Source organism: Rissa tridactyla, chromosome 1, assembly GCF_028500815.1.
Source record: "Rissa tridactyla isolate bRisTri1 chromosome 1, bRisTri1.patW.cur.20221130, whole genome shotgun sequence".
NCBI lineage: Eukaryota > Metazoa > Chordata > Aves > Charadriiformes > Laridae > Rissa > Rissa tridactyla.
In genome coordinates, this window is record NC_071466.1 from 139919736 (window position 1) to 139936561 (window position 16826).

Genomic DNA, 16826 nt, shown 5'->3' on the forward strand with positions numbered 1-16826 from the left:
TGGCTCTTGGCACTGCAGCCCAATCCACCTGGGACACCTCTGCACTGCTCTCTGCCTGCTTTCCACTAATGCTGGCTCTCAACTTTCAACCTGCTGGGAGAGGACTCACATGCTGTGGGATCTACTGGTGAAAGAACATTGACCCACTGTAGCCCACCTTCCTAAAGGAGAAGTGGAAGTACTCCCAGCATGGGACAGGATCTCTTCTGCTCACACTGTGCAGTTCTCCATAAGTGCATGTGTTCTAAACACAAGAAAACCCTTACTTTTACCATGAGGGTGGTTAAACTGGACCAGGTAGCCCAGATTGTGGAGTCTCTATCCATAGAGATATTAAAAACCCAACTGGAGACAGTCCTGGGCAGCCTGCTCCAGCTGACCCTGCTCTGAACTAGGGGGTGATGATGTCCAGAAGTGCCGGCCAGCCTCAGCGATTCTATAGCACACCTATTCTTCATCGGCCTTTCTTCCATGCCACTGGCAGAAGTACCTTAACGGCACCGCAGTAATTTTGCATGGCTCCACAGAGAAGCTAGGAGTCCAGTTCCCACCAAGTTAGGGAAGGAGAACTTGGCCCACAGAAGGATATAGATATTGTGATACTGAGAGCTGCACGTTATGACTTCAGGCACTTCTTCACCCTATGTAATGCATGAAGAAAAGTTAAGCATTCAAACTCTCTGTGCAATGGGCAGGGAAAGCAAGGTACCTCAGGATATGATTCACAAAAGCAAATAGAAAACTGCCTCCGCAGTTGCTGGAGGTGCCAAGGAGAGGGGTAAAGGTTAAGCCCTTCTTAGACAATAAGTTATCCTTTTCTGGACAACAGAGCTGCCGTTTTCCAGTCAGGACGTCCAACTCCAGCATGCTGCCAGCTGCTAGGAACTTATAAAATGCAGTAGGAAGTGGCATCGCCTATTTATGTAACGTCCCGGAGGTTTGAGCACCAACCCAAGAGAGACACGATCCAGAGTTGCTTTCCCCAGTCTCTTGGCTCGTGGGAATTTGAAGCATCCCTTTCCTCTCCATTGACTCAGGAATCTCAACTGCAGAAGCTGATCCACTGTGATGAAATAATTCATCCACACAAACGAATGAAAGCATTAATTGAGTCAGAAAGCACCAGCAAGCATGAACACAATTTTGTCACTGGCTGGGTAAAGCTTTCAGCGTACCGCTTCCGGTGGGAGTTTTCCTGCCTGGGAGACCCCACATGTGTCATGCAGGGAAGCGATGGTTCCGAGGAACAGGATTTCTCTGGTGGATGGCACAAGTTCCCCCTTCTCTTTTGCTGAACTCTTCAGAGCATGTCCTGGAGAAGACACACCTGCAAGCCTCATGAAATGATTAGGAAAAAAAGACTGCAAAGAGACGGCACTGGATATCAATTTGAAGAGACAGAAAATATAACATAGGTAACTCCTTCCTCACTCACCTTGCTAGCATAATTCTTTGCTCACCTCCTATTCTTTGCAAGCAAAGAATGTGGTAAAATGTGGTAAAATGCATTCTCACATAAATCCTGTACTTCTTTAAGCAAATACAAGCACCCGTGCTCCAAGTAATATTGGGGCAACGGAGAACCAAGCAAGCTAGTCGGTTTATTTTGCCATTGAATGAACCCCCCAAAATTTCTGAATTTTCCCCTTCTTTTATAATCACAATAATCAGCTGTGTCAGGGTTTCCCTTTGCTCTGCTACTCCCAAACACACGTTGCCTTGTATTTACATGTCCTCCCCTTTTCTTTTCCCTTTACTCATGCCTTTTCTCTACCAAGCTCTGTTCCGCTCTCCTGTGTGGGGGAACTCTCCCTACAGACTGCGTGCCCCTATCACTACAGTCAAGCTGGCAGTCAGGGACAGAATTTCCTTTATTGGCAATGGATATGCTGTCCCCTTTCAGTCCACAGCTGAACGCAGCAACCAGAGAAAGCTCTGATGCAAGTAGGGCTCCTGGGGATATTTACCTGCATACCTAGGAGAGACAGGATGCCTGAGAACGGCAGCTGTGGATTCAGACTTTTAATGCACCCTACAGCGTTTTCCTACCTGCATCCCGCTCCGTTTCTTCTGAACCCAGGTGTTCAATTCATTTACGTTTATTTGACGACATAGGACATAATCCTGGGATCTCCGAGGTCGGCTGCGGCTGAGGCAAAGCCCTGCCACGTGTTGCGAGGACGCCTGTCCCGACACCCGCCGCTTTTCCTTAACACCCCGGTGCCTGTTGGCGGGTGGGGGGGGAGGGAAGGAAATACAGAGCAGGAGCGTTCACGCGTGCAGAGTGAAGGAGTGACCTTAGGCAGCGGGAAAACGAGAGGCGCGGGTAACGAAGAAAAGTTAAAATAAATAAATAAATAAATGACTACATAAAAAGCCTCTCTTGTTTCTTGAGCCAGCCCGGGGACCTGGGAGCAGCGGGTCAGGTGTACCCGCTCTGCTTTTGCCCTGGTGGTAAAGCAGCTAAGCACCTTCCCACCCCACCCCCCCCGGCCCCGCCATTACCCCAAACCCAGGGCAGACGCAGTTATTTCCCCCGTTGCAATTATTATTTAAAAAAAAAAAAAAAGCAAAATACCTTACGCTCGGAAGAGCAGACGGGGCGCGGAGGGCTGCGCCCGGCCGGGGACCGGAGCCCTGGGCGGAGGACCGGGGCCGGGGTCCGGTGCCGCCGCTGTGGCGGCTGCGCCCTTGCCCTGCGCCGCGCCGTCGGAGCGCGGCCGCCGCCGCCGGCCGGGCTGCGCCCCGCACGCCAATCAGGGCGTCCCGCCTGCCTTCCTGTAGGTGTGCCCGGCTCACCTGGGAGCCCCGGCACTCATGACATACCTGCGGCCCCGCGGGCGGCGGGGAGACGGCGGCCGGCTGCCCAGGGCGGGGGGCCGCGGCGGCGCCGGGGGGAGCAGCGCTGGCCCCGGCCCGGCGATGTGAGCAGGTAAGGGGCGGCCGGCGGGGGCGGCCCGGCGGGAGCGGCGGTACCGTGTTCCCGGGTGAGGCGCGGGCCTGGCGCCGGATCCCCGCGGAGCCTGGGCCGGGCCGGAGGGGCGGCTGCTTCCCCCCTCCTCCCCGGGGGGCTGGGGCGGCGGGCAGGCTGGGGGAGCGAAGCGGCGGGGGGGAGAGGAAGGAGAAGGAGGGGAGGGAGGGCTCCACCATTTTAGGACCCGAGGGGGACTGGGAGGAGGGAGCGCTCGCCCCTCCCGAGGCGGGACGGCGGGGCCTGCCGGGCCCGCGGCGCGCAGGTGTGGGTGAGCGGGGAGGGCCACCGTCGGGGCCCGCAGCCCCGCCGAGCCGCTGCCGCCCGGGGGGGGCGCGGCGTGGTGTGAGCCCCGCTGCCTCCAGAGGGGGCGGCGAAGGAGCGGGGTCGCCTCCTCGGGGCAAGGCCCCGGGGTGCCTCAGTTTTCGCGGCGGCCTGTGCGGGACGGTGAGGCTCCGCGCCTCGCCGGCAGCGCCCGTTCCCCCCCTCCTCCGCCGCGCTCCTCCTCCTGCCGCCGGCAGCAGGTAGGGCCCGCAGCACAGGCCCGGTCCCAGGCTCAGCTGCCAGCAGCCGGAGCCTCTTCCCGCAGAAATGGTGCCTCCCACGCAGGAGCGAGATCCCACGGCGTTCGCTGGGGTTTCAGTTCCAGCCGGGCCGTCCGTGGGCCGGGGCCCGGGAGTCTCGGGGCTGCGCTTGAACTCTGGACACCGTGTTGTTTTCTTCCTTGCTCTGCTGGCTGGCGCCTCGTGACTTTTATGGCCTGTCACAGAGGGAAGGCAGAGGAACGAAAGGCGAGATACCTGCCTGTCTGCTGCTCCCTTCCCGTCTCCTTCTCCTGGCTGCTTCCGAGCCCCGGCCACTGCTCCAGCAGCTCTGGTGGCAACCTCGGTGCCCCAGACAACTTGCTGGAGGGGTTTTGAGCTGCCACGGCTCTGGCCTGACCCATCTTCCCCCCAGCACCCATATTATCCTTGGGCTTGGTGCTTCGTTTATTCCTAGAGGTTGGATAAGACCTGGATCAAAGCTAGTAGGGAATAGAGGGGGCAAGGAAGAACGTCTGAGCTCAATTCTCTGTTGACTTGTAGCAGACTTTGCCAAGGATGTGCAAGACTTTGCTGGATGTGGATGGTGTTGGCTGTGTGCCTGTTCCTCTCTGACCAAGCCACGTCTCTAACGTGCTATTGGAGATTTTGTGACCTGATTCTCTACTGTTTTGGAGTTTCTCGTAACCCAAATGGCTTGTTGGAGATGGCTTGGATAAGGGCAGAGTCCTTTTGAAGGGTTGCACAGGAGGGAGGTGGCTTGGTTTGGAGGAATAATGTATGGGTGACCCAGATTTCAGAACTGAATTGGGTGAGGAGGAGGCATCTGTAAATCAGACTTGAAGTTGTACCGGGTCTGAATTCTTCTTAATTCTCAGTTATTGTTGATATTTGGAATACCTCAGCTGTCTTCCGTGTAGAACCTCATTTTGCCAGCTCGTGACTGAGGGTAGCGTTTGTACTGTGCTGCCTGTGCAGTAGCCTGGCTATCTCAATAACGTGTGAGTGGGGTTATACGATATAATTCCTAGTGACAACAGGTGACTAGGCTCGAGGCTGGTGCTGGTGCTGAAGCCCCCTGTTCCATCTGTCTGAAATCGTAGGACATCAGCACTTCCTCTGGGAACCTCTTGTGCATCCTGATAGATTTGGCCAGTAAGAGTCTGTTCCCTGGGACTTTAGATAGATGTTCTTGCTCTTGTTCTATGAGTCTTGTCCTTTCATACAGTTCACTTGTTTCAAGTGCTTTCTAGAGGTAAAGAGATAAATTTTGCTATAGTTGTTTTTTTTTTTTAAAACGTACTCTACTTTGGAGTCTGTTTTAAAGTGGGCTGTTTTATTTAATTAGTCTGTATTCATGTAAATTATGTTCAGTCTCCCTGGTTATTCCCAGCAAAATTTAAGAAACAGCCTGCAAGGGATTTCAAATACATAATTGGAATCACATTTTTTTTCCCAAGAATATTCTAAGAATATTCTAATAATCTAAGAAGATTCTAAGAATTACTGTGTTTTCTGTCATCTGGTATCTTTCCAGTTTGATGTTGGCTGATTAGTTACTGTTTAGCTAAATTATACATAGCTAGCTTATTTCAGTAGTCATGCCTGGTAAGTTTTGTAGTTCCTGTCAGCTTTGCAGCTCCTTACCGAACTCCTGTTGTATCTTTTAATGAAGTACTTAGAAGTGTCTTCAGTGCAAGTGTAGTTGTGCTCTGTCGTTTTGGCACTTGTGCCGTACAGAGTGAAATTGTTTCCCTCTTCTGTGAGGTGATCACACAGTCGATGTTCATCGTATCAGCCATTTGGGGACAGATGCCTTATTCTGACCCCCAGCAGGTATTTATGTTCCCAGCTGGTTATCACTGCATCAAATCCAAAATTCTATTAGAAAAGTACCCAGTCTTGATTTCAAGATATCAAGTGATAGACTGCACTGGTTCCCCAGGTGAATTATTCCAACAGCTGATTACCCTCGCTAATTTCTTATCTGAGTCTGTCCAGCCTGGTTCCTAACCACAAAGTCTTGCTGCACATTTTCGTGCCAGATTACAGAGCTTGTTGCTGCCAGGATGGCACATTCCAGCAAAAAGATGGCTTGTTGTACCCCAAGCTTACAGCCATTGCCCGTGCTAACCTCTTGCTTCTGGGAAGAGGTTTATCGTGAAGCTGTTGTCATAGGGTGACTGGTATGATTTAGAGCTGTGGCGAAGTGCACCTGTCTGCGGTGTCTGTGCCCAGGCAGGGCTTTCAGAGAAATGTCATTGAATAACTTGTGTTGCTCGGAGTATGGCTTCACGTGGTGGTTAATCCAGTGTAACTACACGCTGCTGCTGAAGGAACGGTCCAGTTCTCATCTGGTCCTGACTGCAAGTTCCTGTTGCTTTCCCTTGGATCAGAAAGAGTGACCATGTGGCCTCAAGTCAGTTCAATCACTGCTCCAACTGAAAATTAACCCCCTTCCCTAAACAAAAAAAAAAAACCAACCCAAAAAAAAGACTTTTGGATCTGAAAGTTGGATCAGCCTGCTCTGTGGCCAGATGGTGCTAGGTCTGATGCAGAAGGGCAGAATGCCACTGGGCATCAGAAACGTGGAGAAGGACTACCTCTTTCAATAGCCGCCCCATGCCTGTGCCAGATTAGGTGCGAGAGGGAATCGTACATTTAGTTCCTACATTTGCGTACTCGGATAAACAGGCTATGGTTGCACAAATCCTCTCAGCTGGCACTGGTGTTGAAAGAAGCCGTCATGCCTACCTGTTGTCATCCATGTTGGTTCCCTGCTCTGGTTCGTTGTGAGACCACACACGTGCCTGTACTGCCATAAGAGAAAGGGCAGTGTGGGAGTTGGGAATAAGGAGGGCAGAGGATGGGGATTCCTTTTGGCAAGCTGAAGAGCTTATGAAACTGAGGCTTGAGATACAGGAATTGTCACAAGCACACCTTACCTTAAATCTTAATGGAAGCTGATGTATTCTTTCACCTTTCCTTTGCAGCAGATGCGTGCGAATAGCTGCCCTGATTTGCTCAGTAACCCAGGTTAACTCTGCTACGTGACTTGGGAGAACTGGGTTTAGCCAAGGCTGGGTTTAGGTCAGCTGCATTTATGTCTTTGGTGAAGAAATGTGTGTTGGAGTTAGACTTTGCATGAGAAAGAGCGTTTATTGCACAAAGAAGAAGGTCTGTGCCTTGGCTGTGACCTACTGATACCTGTGAAAGGTTCATCAGTGCAGAAAAGTTGCAGGCTAACGTATTTGTGGGTTCTTGATGTGAGGCTCTTGGTGGTTTTCAGCACCTGAGCCAACTGGGGTACCCTTTTGGGAGAGCTTTGTTAATCTTGTCTCCTCCGTTAACAAGGGATGCCAGCTTTCTTGCTCTTCTAGTGGAATTAGTTTGCTGGCACAAAACCCATTCATTCCCCATCTATTGTTTTAAATGCCATTCCTTCAAGTGCAATGCTGAACACTGCAGGAGATGTCGAACTGAGCCTGTGGTGGAGACTAGTTTTGAGTTGACGGTCTGGGAGCTGGGTTACAGCTGGTTGAAGTCAAAGAAGAAATTCCCATGACTTTAGTACAAGTTCAGTGCTAGGTCAGGGGGAGGGCTGTTGGTTTTGATAGTGGGAAAAATTCAGAAGGGGGGAAGGTGATTACCATGACATGTGTACAAATGTATGTATGTAAATAGACACACATATGTAAACGTATACAAAATAGAGGGTGTTCTGATGCTAGAAGACGTTGAGGAGGAGTGGCTATAGAAACTGTAATTGGTTAGTACATGAGAAGTGAACCGAAGTGGGAGGAACCGCGTGAACCTGCTGCTCAGAGAATACTGCATTAAAGCAGAGCTAGCCATAAATTAGCTTCCTGTGAATGTATCCTATTTGCAGTAAGTCACGTAGAAGCGTGTGACATTCAGGTGTCAAACTACCTCTTTGTAGTCTCAACTTGCAGTCTGTCTGCATGCAGGTGCTCAGTGTGTGAGGTCCACTGCCCCTGGCCTTGCTGGTGCTCTGAGTACATTTGGCACTGGAGTTCCTGCCGCTCATCATACACAAAACTTACCAAATCCTTACCTGGGTCAGGTTGAGGTGGTGACCAGTGGGATCGACAAGCTTGGTGGTCCGCTGCATTTGCCACCCATGGTGAGCAGACCCAGCCTTGCACAGGGTGTGACTGGAGGAAGAGAGGTGAGGAACAGCTGCCACTTCGTTGACAAATCCAACAGTAGAGTTTGAGGATCCAAAATACATTCCTCTAGAGGGGACAGGATTAGGATCCTGGTCACGTCAGGGCACGATTTGTTCAGATTGCAGAAGCCCCGAGATAATCAGGGGACATGTGATGCAAGGCCCGAATCTGTATTATAAGACCTGTAACCTGTTGGACGTGGTCGTTGTTCATGGCTGCCACAAGGTGGCTGCAATGGCTGCACTTGCATATTCATATAATAAGAGAAATAAGTGCCCAAATCAGTGTTAAACTGGCATATACATCACTAGTGAGAGGAGGAGTGGCAAGAAGATGCTTTGCCCACAGTGTTGCTGGGCAGCTACAGAAAGTAAGCATACATAAGCTTTATGGTATGTACGCTTTATACTTGCAAAAATTTGCAGGTGTAACAATCAAAAGTGCCTGCAAGTATTCTTTGAATACGATAAATCTTAATGGGGGCCTTGGACTTTTATTAGATTCCCGTCCTGTGAGGGGGTTCTAGTGGAAACTTTGTAAGAGTACACCAGTAAGAGTATAGCATTGCTGGTATACTTCATTTCATAGAAGAAGGAAGGATGCCATAGCCATACTGGTGCCTAGAAAAGTCCTGATGCTGTAGGTGTGTCTTCCGCGGGTCTGGTCTCTAAGCAAAACTTTTTTGCTATGGATTAAGCCTGAGCTTCTGTTGAGAAACAGAAATTTTGCTGTAGGTATTCCATAATGCAGGCATCCAAGGGTAACTCTAGACCTATGAAATGTAATCTAGCTGCAACGTTTGAGTCAATCTCCTTTCTGAAGTACTTGAGAACACTATCTGTTTTTACAGGTGAGGGCTGTCAGGTTGCATAGCAGTGAAGTTGAGAAGGTGCGGCGTGTATCTATTTCCCCTCTGTTGCTGGATTTATATAAGAGATATTCTCACTATGCCACCAGCTCTGCAGAGCAGGGATGGTGTCTCACTGTGCAATATTTAAAATGGCGAGGATTCGGTCCTGATTGTTGGTATTGCAAATGGCTCAAATAACTCTTTCCATTGTTTGTTGCTTCTCTGCATCTCTCTTTTTCTGTAACTCACTTTGTACATGGAGATATTTGAGGCTCGAGTCTAAGTGCAATATAGCTGATGGATCTTATGGGTGTTTTTAAAATGATACACTTCTCTCTTCTGTCTCTGCCCCTCCCCAGGGAAGGTGTTTTCTCCTGGAAAGGCATGTTTCAGGTATAGGCAAGAAGAGGATGGACGGTGGGGGTAGCACTGAGAAGGGTCCAATACAGCACACAACCTTGTCAAGATTCTACACTGTGACAAACCTTGGGGCAGAGAGAGGATGCTGTGCGTAGAGAGGCAAAGAGAAGCAGGAGTACCCCTATTTTTATAGCAAATTATGGGTCATGGCATGTTTTCCTAAACATGCGAGTGAGTGAGAGAGATGGGTTTACCCCTCAAGTCACCCAATAACTTCTTAACACCAGCTGGTGCTGTGTTGAAGGATGGGAAATGCTTTACTGTGGTCTCTTCCACTGTCGGTCTCTTCCTCATCCCTGGGCACCACTGGAAAGAGGGGATGTTCTCTTAGTGCACATGGCGGGGATTGAAAGGGAAGCTATAAGGTGTTGCTGCAGGCACAGGGTCAATGCTGTTCATTTCGGTCTCGGTCCTGTGCCATCTGGGAAGGCAGTCTTCCTCTGACATTGCTTGTTCAGTCCACCTTATCTTTCTGCCCCTGCACAATGAGCAAAATGAGCTGTTTCATTTCAGAGAGATGCAGAGAAAGGAAGATGAGCAATTTGGACATACGCTGGAGCAATGAAATGCGCCTTATCCTGGAAGAGCAAGGCCAGGCATGCCAGTTATGTCATTGTACTGTGTGCTCTGGCCAGACACAAGGGAGGGTCAGGGCCATAAAAAGCAGTATAAAATTGTGTCTGCGTGTGTAGAAGAATCATGACAGCTGAGTTGCCCAGTGGGTGTTATCAGACGTATCAAAGCCATTTTTCCATCGTTCTGTACGCAGCATCATTTTTACCTATTCAGCTGCTGAGTATGTCATAATAGTGATATCAAAGGAATGAAAATAGGAATCTGAGTGTAAAAAGGGAAAAATGGATTAACTCTTGACTCTCATAGTCGTAGCAAAATGACTTTAAAAAAGAACAGAACAAGAAAAGGGGGGATCTGCTGGATTGCATGTGCAATGGAAACCGGCACGACTAGAAATCTCAAGTTCAGCAAGGCAATATGAAAGTAAATCTCCCTGAACCTTATTATGTTTTACTAGCATGTTTCTTTTGATAAGTTAATTTAAAAGATGGTGTTGTACAAAATTTGGTTTTGACAATGGAAAAGAATGAACAAAGTGCATTTAAAGAAAAAAAAAAAAAAACCAAACATGCGCTAACAGATGCAGGAGCCAAACACAGATGTTTTGAGGTAAGCATGTGCAAAAACACTAACTTGGTTTTAAAGAAGGCTTTGGTAGAGAGGTAGTTTTGTGCTTAGAGGAAGCAAGAAATATCCGATGCTGTTATGTCCTAAGCTCATAAAATTGATGGAATTGCAGAAGGGATCTCACCTGAATGTGGACACAGTTAGAAACAGGCGACTGTTAATATCTGACATATGTGAGGTTATGGGACGGGGGCTTTCATTAACTGGGCAGTGAGATCCCTACAGTACAACAAGTATGATACCAAACTAATACTGATCCAAAATAAGCTGAAACAACTAATTATGGACACTACTTTATGTAAAAAAATGTGCCTATTGTTTGTACTAAGCATCTCTGCAGCACAACAGGAAAAATCTTAGTAACGTGTTTTGTATCTTGAAGAGCTTGGAGGGAAAAGACACAGAAGGAAGGAATAAAATGGGCAATCAATATATTTTTGCTGGTGAAGGGATTGCTTAAATAAGACTTTGCTTACGGTTGCAATCAGATACAGAGTTTATAACAGGGCTTTGCATATTCATTCCACTGAGCAGCCACTCCCTGGCTAATCCTCAGAGTAGGCCTGTGAGGTAGGAGGGGTCAGTATTACTTCAGTTGCACAGGTGACCCTCAGAAAGTGCTGGAAAATGACAGAATTAGGAACGGACAGTTCTGATGGATGAGGTTTGGGGATGAAGGCACAGTTCTTGGTTGCCTTGGGGAAAAAAAACCTACTTATAATCTAAGCTTTTTGTAGATCCTTCCTTTAATGAGTGACCGTAGTGGGGAACTGAAGGAGGGAAAGCTACTATCCTAATGTGCATGTTCCCGTTTCAGCCTGTGTTATATTACTGATGATCATAGTTGTCCTTTATGGACCCACTGGCCTGAAATTTCTAGGTGACCACAACTGCATGTGACTCTTCATAAGCTGTAGCTATTAGTAAAGGCGAGACTTGAAACAGCAGTCCTAGGGGTGCATCTTTATCACTTTCTGTTAGGGTAAATGCTGGTAGAGCAGGAATAGCCGAAGGTTTGGAGTACAGGGTGTTACCCATGTGTGCGACAAAAGCAGCAATGCTGATATCTCCTGCTGTGGGAATAGCTGCAATTGCATCTTCTCTAATGTGATTGCTACTTGGGAGCCAGTCTGCCATGATCTGTGTCATACCTCCTGTGTAAAAGCACTGCCAAGGGTGACAGAGTAGATTTGTCACAACAAGACGTGTGTTGCTGTTCTTCACTTCCTCGTGGCAGTGAGTTGAAGCCAGATACAGCTGTCAGCGCTGCAGGAACTGCCACTGAGGAGGCAGAGCCATTGCTCATGAAACAGTAGCTGATTTGCGTTGTTAAACCCTCCTGCTTTGGGAGGGCCTTTGGGAAGAGGACTCTAAGAAGGAGAGCTCTGACTCTTCTCTCCTCCTTGGGCATGGTCCACCCCCTTTCCTGGTACCCTCCGAAACCTTTCGCCTTCAAGGACCTCTGTTGCTCTTAGCTTTCTCAAGCTACAGCGATCACACTGAATTGTACTCTTTCCTGTTGCCTGTACTGATTTTTTTTTTTTCTTTTAAGCACAGCGAAACATTTTGCCCTGTGCCAAGTCCGATAAACTTGTTTAGGTGAGTTTGATGGGCAGTGTCATAAGTTATGACTGAGAGCCGCCTGTGAGGCTGAACTGGAGGAACTCTGCTGTATCTCATTGAACTTGGGAGAGATGGGATGTTTATGTGTTTATTTATGCCCCACTGATCAAAGCGTGTTGCAGGTAATGGGAAAGACAGCGAGCTGAGTCTTAGATTTCATTTAACTGGTGCCTATAGCTTCCGAGGGGACGCTTCTCATTCATGCTAAAGTATGCACAACTTAAATTAGAATATAGCATGCAGGCGTGCATAGGCTGGTGGATGCGTGTGTACCAAGGACGTTGCATTCCTGAGCTGGAGCTGGCATTATTTTGTAATTGTGTCATAAAAGAGGTAAATGAAATTGTATTGGGTCCGTATTACACTATTAGTCATGGTGAGTGTTAGGAGTTAAATTGCCTCATGTTTTAATTTCTCACAAGCACACTGAAGTCATGAGCTTGGGGTGAATATAAGGCGCGCAGACCTCTTTTTACTCCTCTGCATCGCCATCTGATAGGGTGGGACCTGGGAGGGGAGAGAGGGAGGTAGTTTTACATACCATAGAGTTGAGAAAAAAGAAGCCATAGGCCAGTCAAGAGTCAGAGTCTATGTCTTCAATGACTGCCAAAGGGCAATCTCAGCATTTTAATTGCTCAGCTAATGTCTGAAGAGCCATGGAGCCATCGAAGAGTACTATTTTAGGAAATTGTGAAGGGCGGTGATGGGAAGCAGACTCTGCCCCCTCATTCGTATGCAGAAAAATTAAAATGGAGGGAGGAAGGATTCAAATATCTGTAATTGTTCCTTATTCATTGAAACTCATTTAATTATTAAAATGGGAAAAACATTGTAATTAGTACATTACGGAAATGCTAGTGATACTTCTGAGCTGGTATAAAACCTATGCTTTAAAGTAATAAAAGGGCTGTACTGCATGTGAAAGTATGTGGGCATAATTCTTGCCCATTGACAACTAAGGGGAAATACTGCTGAAATAGGGAATATCGGTATTGTTGATCTGTCCGTGCTGTTTCTTACTGTTTGTTTTTTTTTTTTTAAGGTTGTACCTGTGGGGCTCTACTTTTTTTTTTAATTTTTATAATATGCTCTGTTAATTACAGTATTAGGAACTAATGCTAAATCTTAACTACAACATCTATGAGTTGTAATTACTACTATAAACTTTGAAATAAGGTAAGGGTAATTGGTGAAGCTAGTTATAAAAAGCGTTTAATAAAATTGATGTGTATCAGTTACACCATTTAAAACTCTGAATTATGCAACTTTTAACCTCTTGTTCTGAAAGACAAGGTCGCAAAAATGCCTTCCCCTCCGTTTCCATTTGGAGTATTTCCATGCTAAACTTTGCAGAGGGTTTGAGGAGGTTTCCAGGGCTTTCCCTAGCATCTCCTTCTTGTTGTTACTTGTTTTGAGAGTTGCTGACACAGGGGGCTGGCTCCTTTGAGTTGATCTGGCTGCCATGCAATGTCCTTTTATACCCAGTCCTTTGCTGAGGAGAGGAAGCTGCATTTGGGTTCACAGGACCAGTATAATCAGTGGCAATAAAGCGACAAGGAAGTGTTAAACTCTGAATTAATGCCTCCTTTGGAAATGGTTGTAAATCTGATTAGAATATCCTGCTTCCCATAGCACCTACCTTCTACCCTGAAATGGTAGGAAATAGGTTACTAGCAGAGGGCCAGTACTGAAAACATAAAATTTCCCTGCTCTGCTGCTGCGTCTGTCCTGCATGGGCTGGTGAGGGTGCACCTGTTTCTGCGTTGGAAGCGTTTGACAGTGACACACGGGCAAGACACCTACGCTGGAGCGTCAGGGACTTGCTTCGGGATCCTGGGTGTGGTTTTGCTGTAACTTAGACCTAAGTCCAGGTTTCTGCTTTCCCGCTTGCCGGCCTGTCACCCAGCCCCTTGTTCCTGTCCGCTCCTTGCAGTTGCTGCTACGGCTTGTACATCTGCACGTACAACTACTGCAGGGAGCTGTAATTTTTACTTTTATTTATTTATTTTCTTCTCCTGTGTCACGCCTCTACGGCTGCTGCCATCATTCTGCTTCTGCATTGTTTTTTTGGCTAGACAACTCCCTGAGCTGGCTCACGTACTGTCACGTGCGCACTGGCACGTGGGAGAAGATGTCAGCAATCTGGATGTGTATTACCTTAATCTGTTCTGGATTTCAGGGCGCCACGTCAAGTCCTAATCAAAATTTATTAGGACCTGATTGCAGGTGGTGTTGGGTGGTCTATGCAGTCAGCAGCGGCAGAAGGAATTGAAGGAGCTCTACATCTTTTTAGGCTGGACCATAAACAGATGAATTTTGCAGAATATTTGCAAGTACCTAGATCGGGCCTAATTTGATTATTCATCTTTGTTAACCCAATTATACTGCAGCATATTTGTCTGTCAGTCTTTTAGTTTGTGGCAGCTTGTGTGGCTCACTGGATTAGGTCTGAACACTCTGCAAGTAAATTCAGTGTCATCAGTCCCAGCTGCTAAAAAACAGTGATCAGGTGGAGGGGAGTTGCCCTTGCTCTCATAAGTCACAAGTTAAGGCTTAACGTTTTGGCTTAAAAAAATCAAGATAAACCCAGACAGCAAGATCTAATTTTTGAGCTATACTTTGTTTTTCAGGCCTTTTCTACATGCCTTAAAGGCCAGACATGCATTTTTCTTAATTGTAAGCCAAAATTCTCATGTAACCACATGATTCTAGGAAGTGGGACTATATGAAAAACAGAAAATATTGTGATGCGCACAATAAACCTATGCCAGTTGGCCATACAGGCGTTACACCGTGAGTAACAACAAGTTTTCCATGTGTTTGCATTAGTACCTTCCTATTCAGCACCCACACAATTCCTGTGGCTTTGGGTGTGTGAAGCTATTTTTCCACGGGGAGAGGGAAGGGGTCCTTGCTGGTGCTTTCCCACATTTACATTTCTTATAACATTTTATTTATATCTAATACTTTTTGCTCCCAATAGCAAGCGTCTCATTGGGCTTGTTAGCTTCTTCAATCTAAGTACACCAATTAAATTTCCAAGAAAGAATGGTTCATTCCCTGAAAAGCTGGGTTAGGGGAGGGTTGTACCAAAACCTGTTTTCCCCGCACACATCCCTACATCCCTTTTGGATGGACTTTTTTTTTTTTTTCCCTTTAGCTGCAGTTTTCAGTCTAAAGCTGCACCTTGGTTACCGTATTGCCAAGTATTTCTGATACACTTCTCAATCTTTATTTCACATTTTTTATAAATCTCATTACTGGACTCATAAGGTAATTAAAATGCTATGGGGAGCTAAGGCTGAAAACATGCATTCTAAAAGTACAAAATGAGGACAAATGAGCTCAAGATTTTTATGTTTTTGTTATTGTTGCTATCTCATGTTATTTTGATACCAACACATTTTTTTTTCTTCTCATCTCCAGTTGATGGTACAAACTGTTGAAGCCAGATACAAGGTACAGGTTTCAGCTGTAGGTGTGGCTGTTATGGCTGGTGAAATTGTGCTGGTAGAAGTTGGGAGCGTGGTATGACATAAAAATGCAGTTTTGTTGGTATTTTAGGAAGTGCTTTAGTTGCATAAGATGTGCTTTACCTATAGATACAAAAGTGGTGTTTTGGCAGTATATTCATGGCTGTGTTTATTTTGCTGTATAGCTTATCAGTTGTCCCATAGTGCTAAAATGTTCCAACTTTGTATCTTCTGTTCTGTAGGGCTCCGACAGCTATCGGTAATGGCAAGAAGTCTTACAGTTTTCAAAGTAGAACTTGATCCAGCTGTGAAAGAGGTTATATTACGTGTTTGCCAAGAACATCAGAAAGGATGACTTTGGAGGGCCTTTCTGCAGGGGAGGACAGTTTGTCCCGGTTCAGTTTGCTGAATATTGTTTGTCCTTATCTGTCCATAGCTTAACTGTACTGAAGACTGGTACAGGTAATGTGACAACAACTGTGCTCAGCAAGGGTTCCACTGTGCTGTCTGGGCAAGGCCAAGCTTTCAAGTGTGTTTCCAAGCCCTTTGATGTTTTAATGGCATTTGCATCTGTCAGAATGGTTTGGTGCAAACATTAGCATTCTTTAATCTGAGACTCAAAAACAGCAGCGTGGGATTCTGGCTCATGCTTCTGTAGCATAGCAAGAGACTACAAAATTTTTGCTGCTAACTGGAGAATGTCTCCCATCTGGGTCCTGAATCACCCTGTTCAAAAGAGGAGCTGAGAACTCCTCTGGTTTATAGCAAACCTGCTGTCTAGGAATGTATATAGCATGCTGCTAGCAGCCAAGACTGCACATCGTAGCTTACATCTTGGAAATCTTTACCTCCTTTTGTGCCCCAGATGTTTCTGTTAGTCATCTCTCCATCCCCAGAGTTTGTAGAGAGACCTGCATAGAGCAACTTGCAGTGACTCTGTACATTGCTTTTACTGTGGGAATTCTTCCTCTGTCCACCCAGTAGCATCGACAGTATTTCTACTAAGCTACAGCAATGAGAACTACACACCATTCTGTTTTATTTCCCGTACTAGAAGACTGCAGAACGTCAAGGCTTATCCAGTGCTTTTATGAACATAAAACTTAAGCTCTGCTTTAAGTGAGCCATTTTTTTTTTTGATATACAGGTGGCTGCATTTTAAGACTGAATGATTTTTATAGCATCTCTGGGAAGTGCCATGTGCAATCCAAGCCATGGTCGACACCTGCTGTTTGGCAAATGTTCAGTAGCATCTCCAAGATGAAATTTTGTTCTACACAGAATATTTTTTTTTTTTTTTTTTAAGTTAGCATTAAGTATTATAATCCACTTAAATGGAAACAAACGTAGGAAAGGTATCTGTATTTTTTTCTCTCAATTAATGAATTGTTAGATAATTAATAGGTTTGGTATTGAGTGTGCCTACCATGACTGAAACCTAGTGAGATGCTACTTGGAGTGTTAAAATTCAGGCAAACTGTCTGCACCAGCATGACCGGGCGGTTTCATTCATTTTTCCCAAGCTTCAGCAGCAGCTCAGATGCAATTTCCAGG

At 46.6% G+C, this 16826-nt stretch overlaps 1 protein-coding gene across 1 annotated transcript in view; it reads left to right on the forward strand.

Annotated features, from left to right (window-relative positions):
• Positions 1-2821: 2821 nt before the first annotated feature.
• ARHGEF5 (Rho guanine nucleotide exchange factor 5) overlaps positions 2822-16826 on the forward strand; it is a gene marked incomplete at its 5' end in the record, with an annotated part of 37166 nt that continues 23161 nt past the window's right edge. The window contains one exon of the mRNA XM_054196049.1: positions 2822-2932. Within this exon, the coding sequence (XP_054052024.1) occupies positions 2822-2932 (111 nt within the window). The remainder of the gene's footprint in view (positions 2933-16826) is intronic.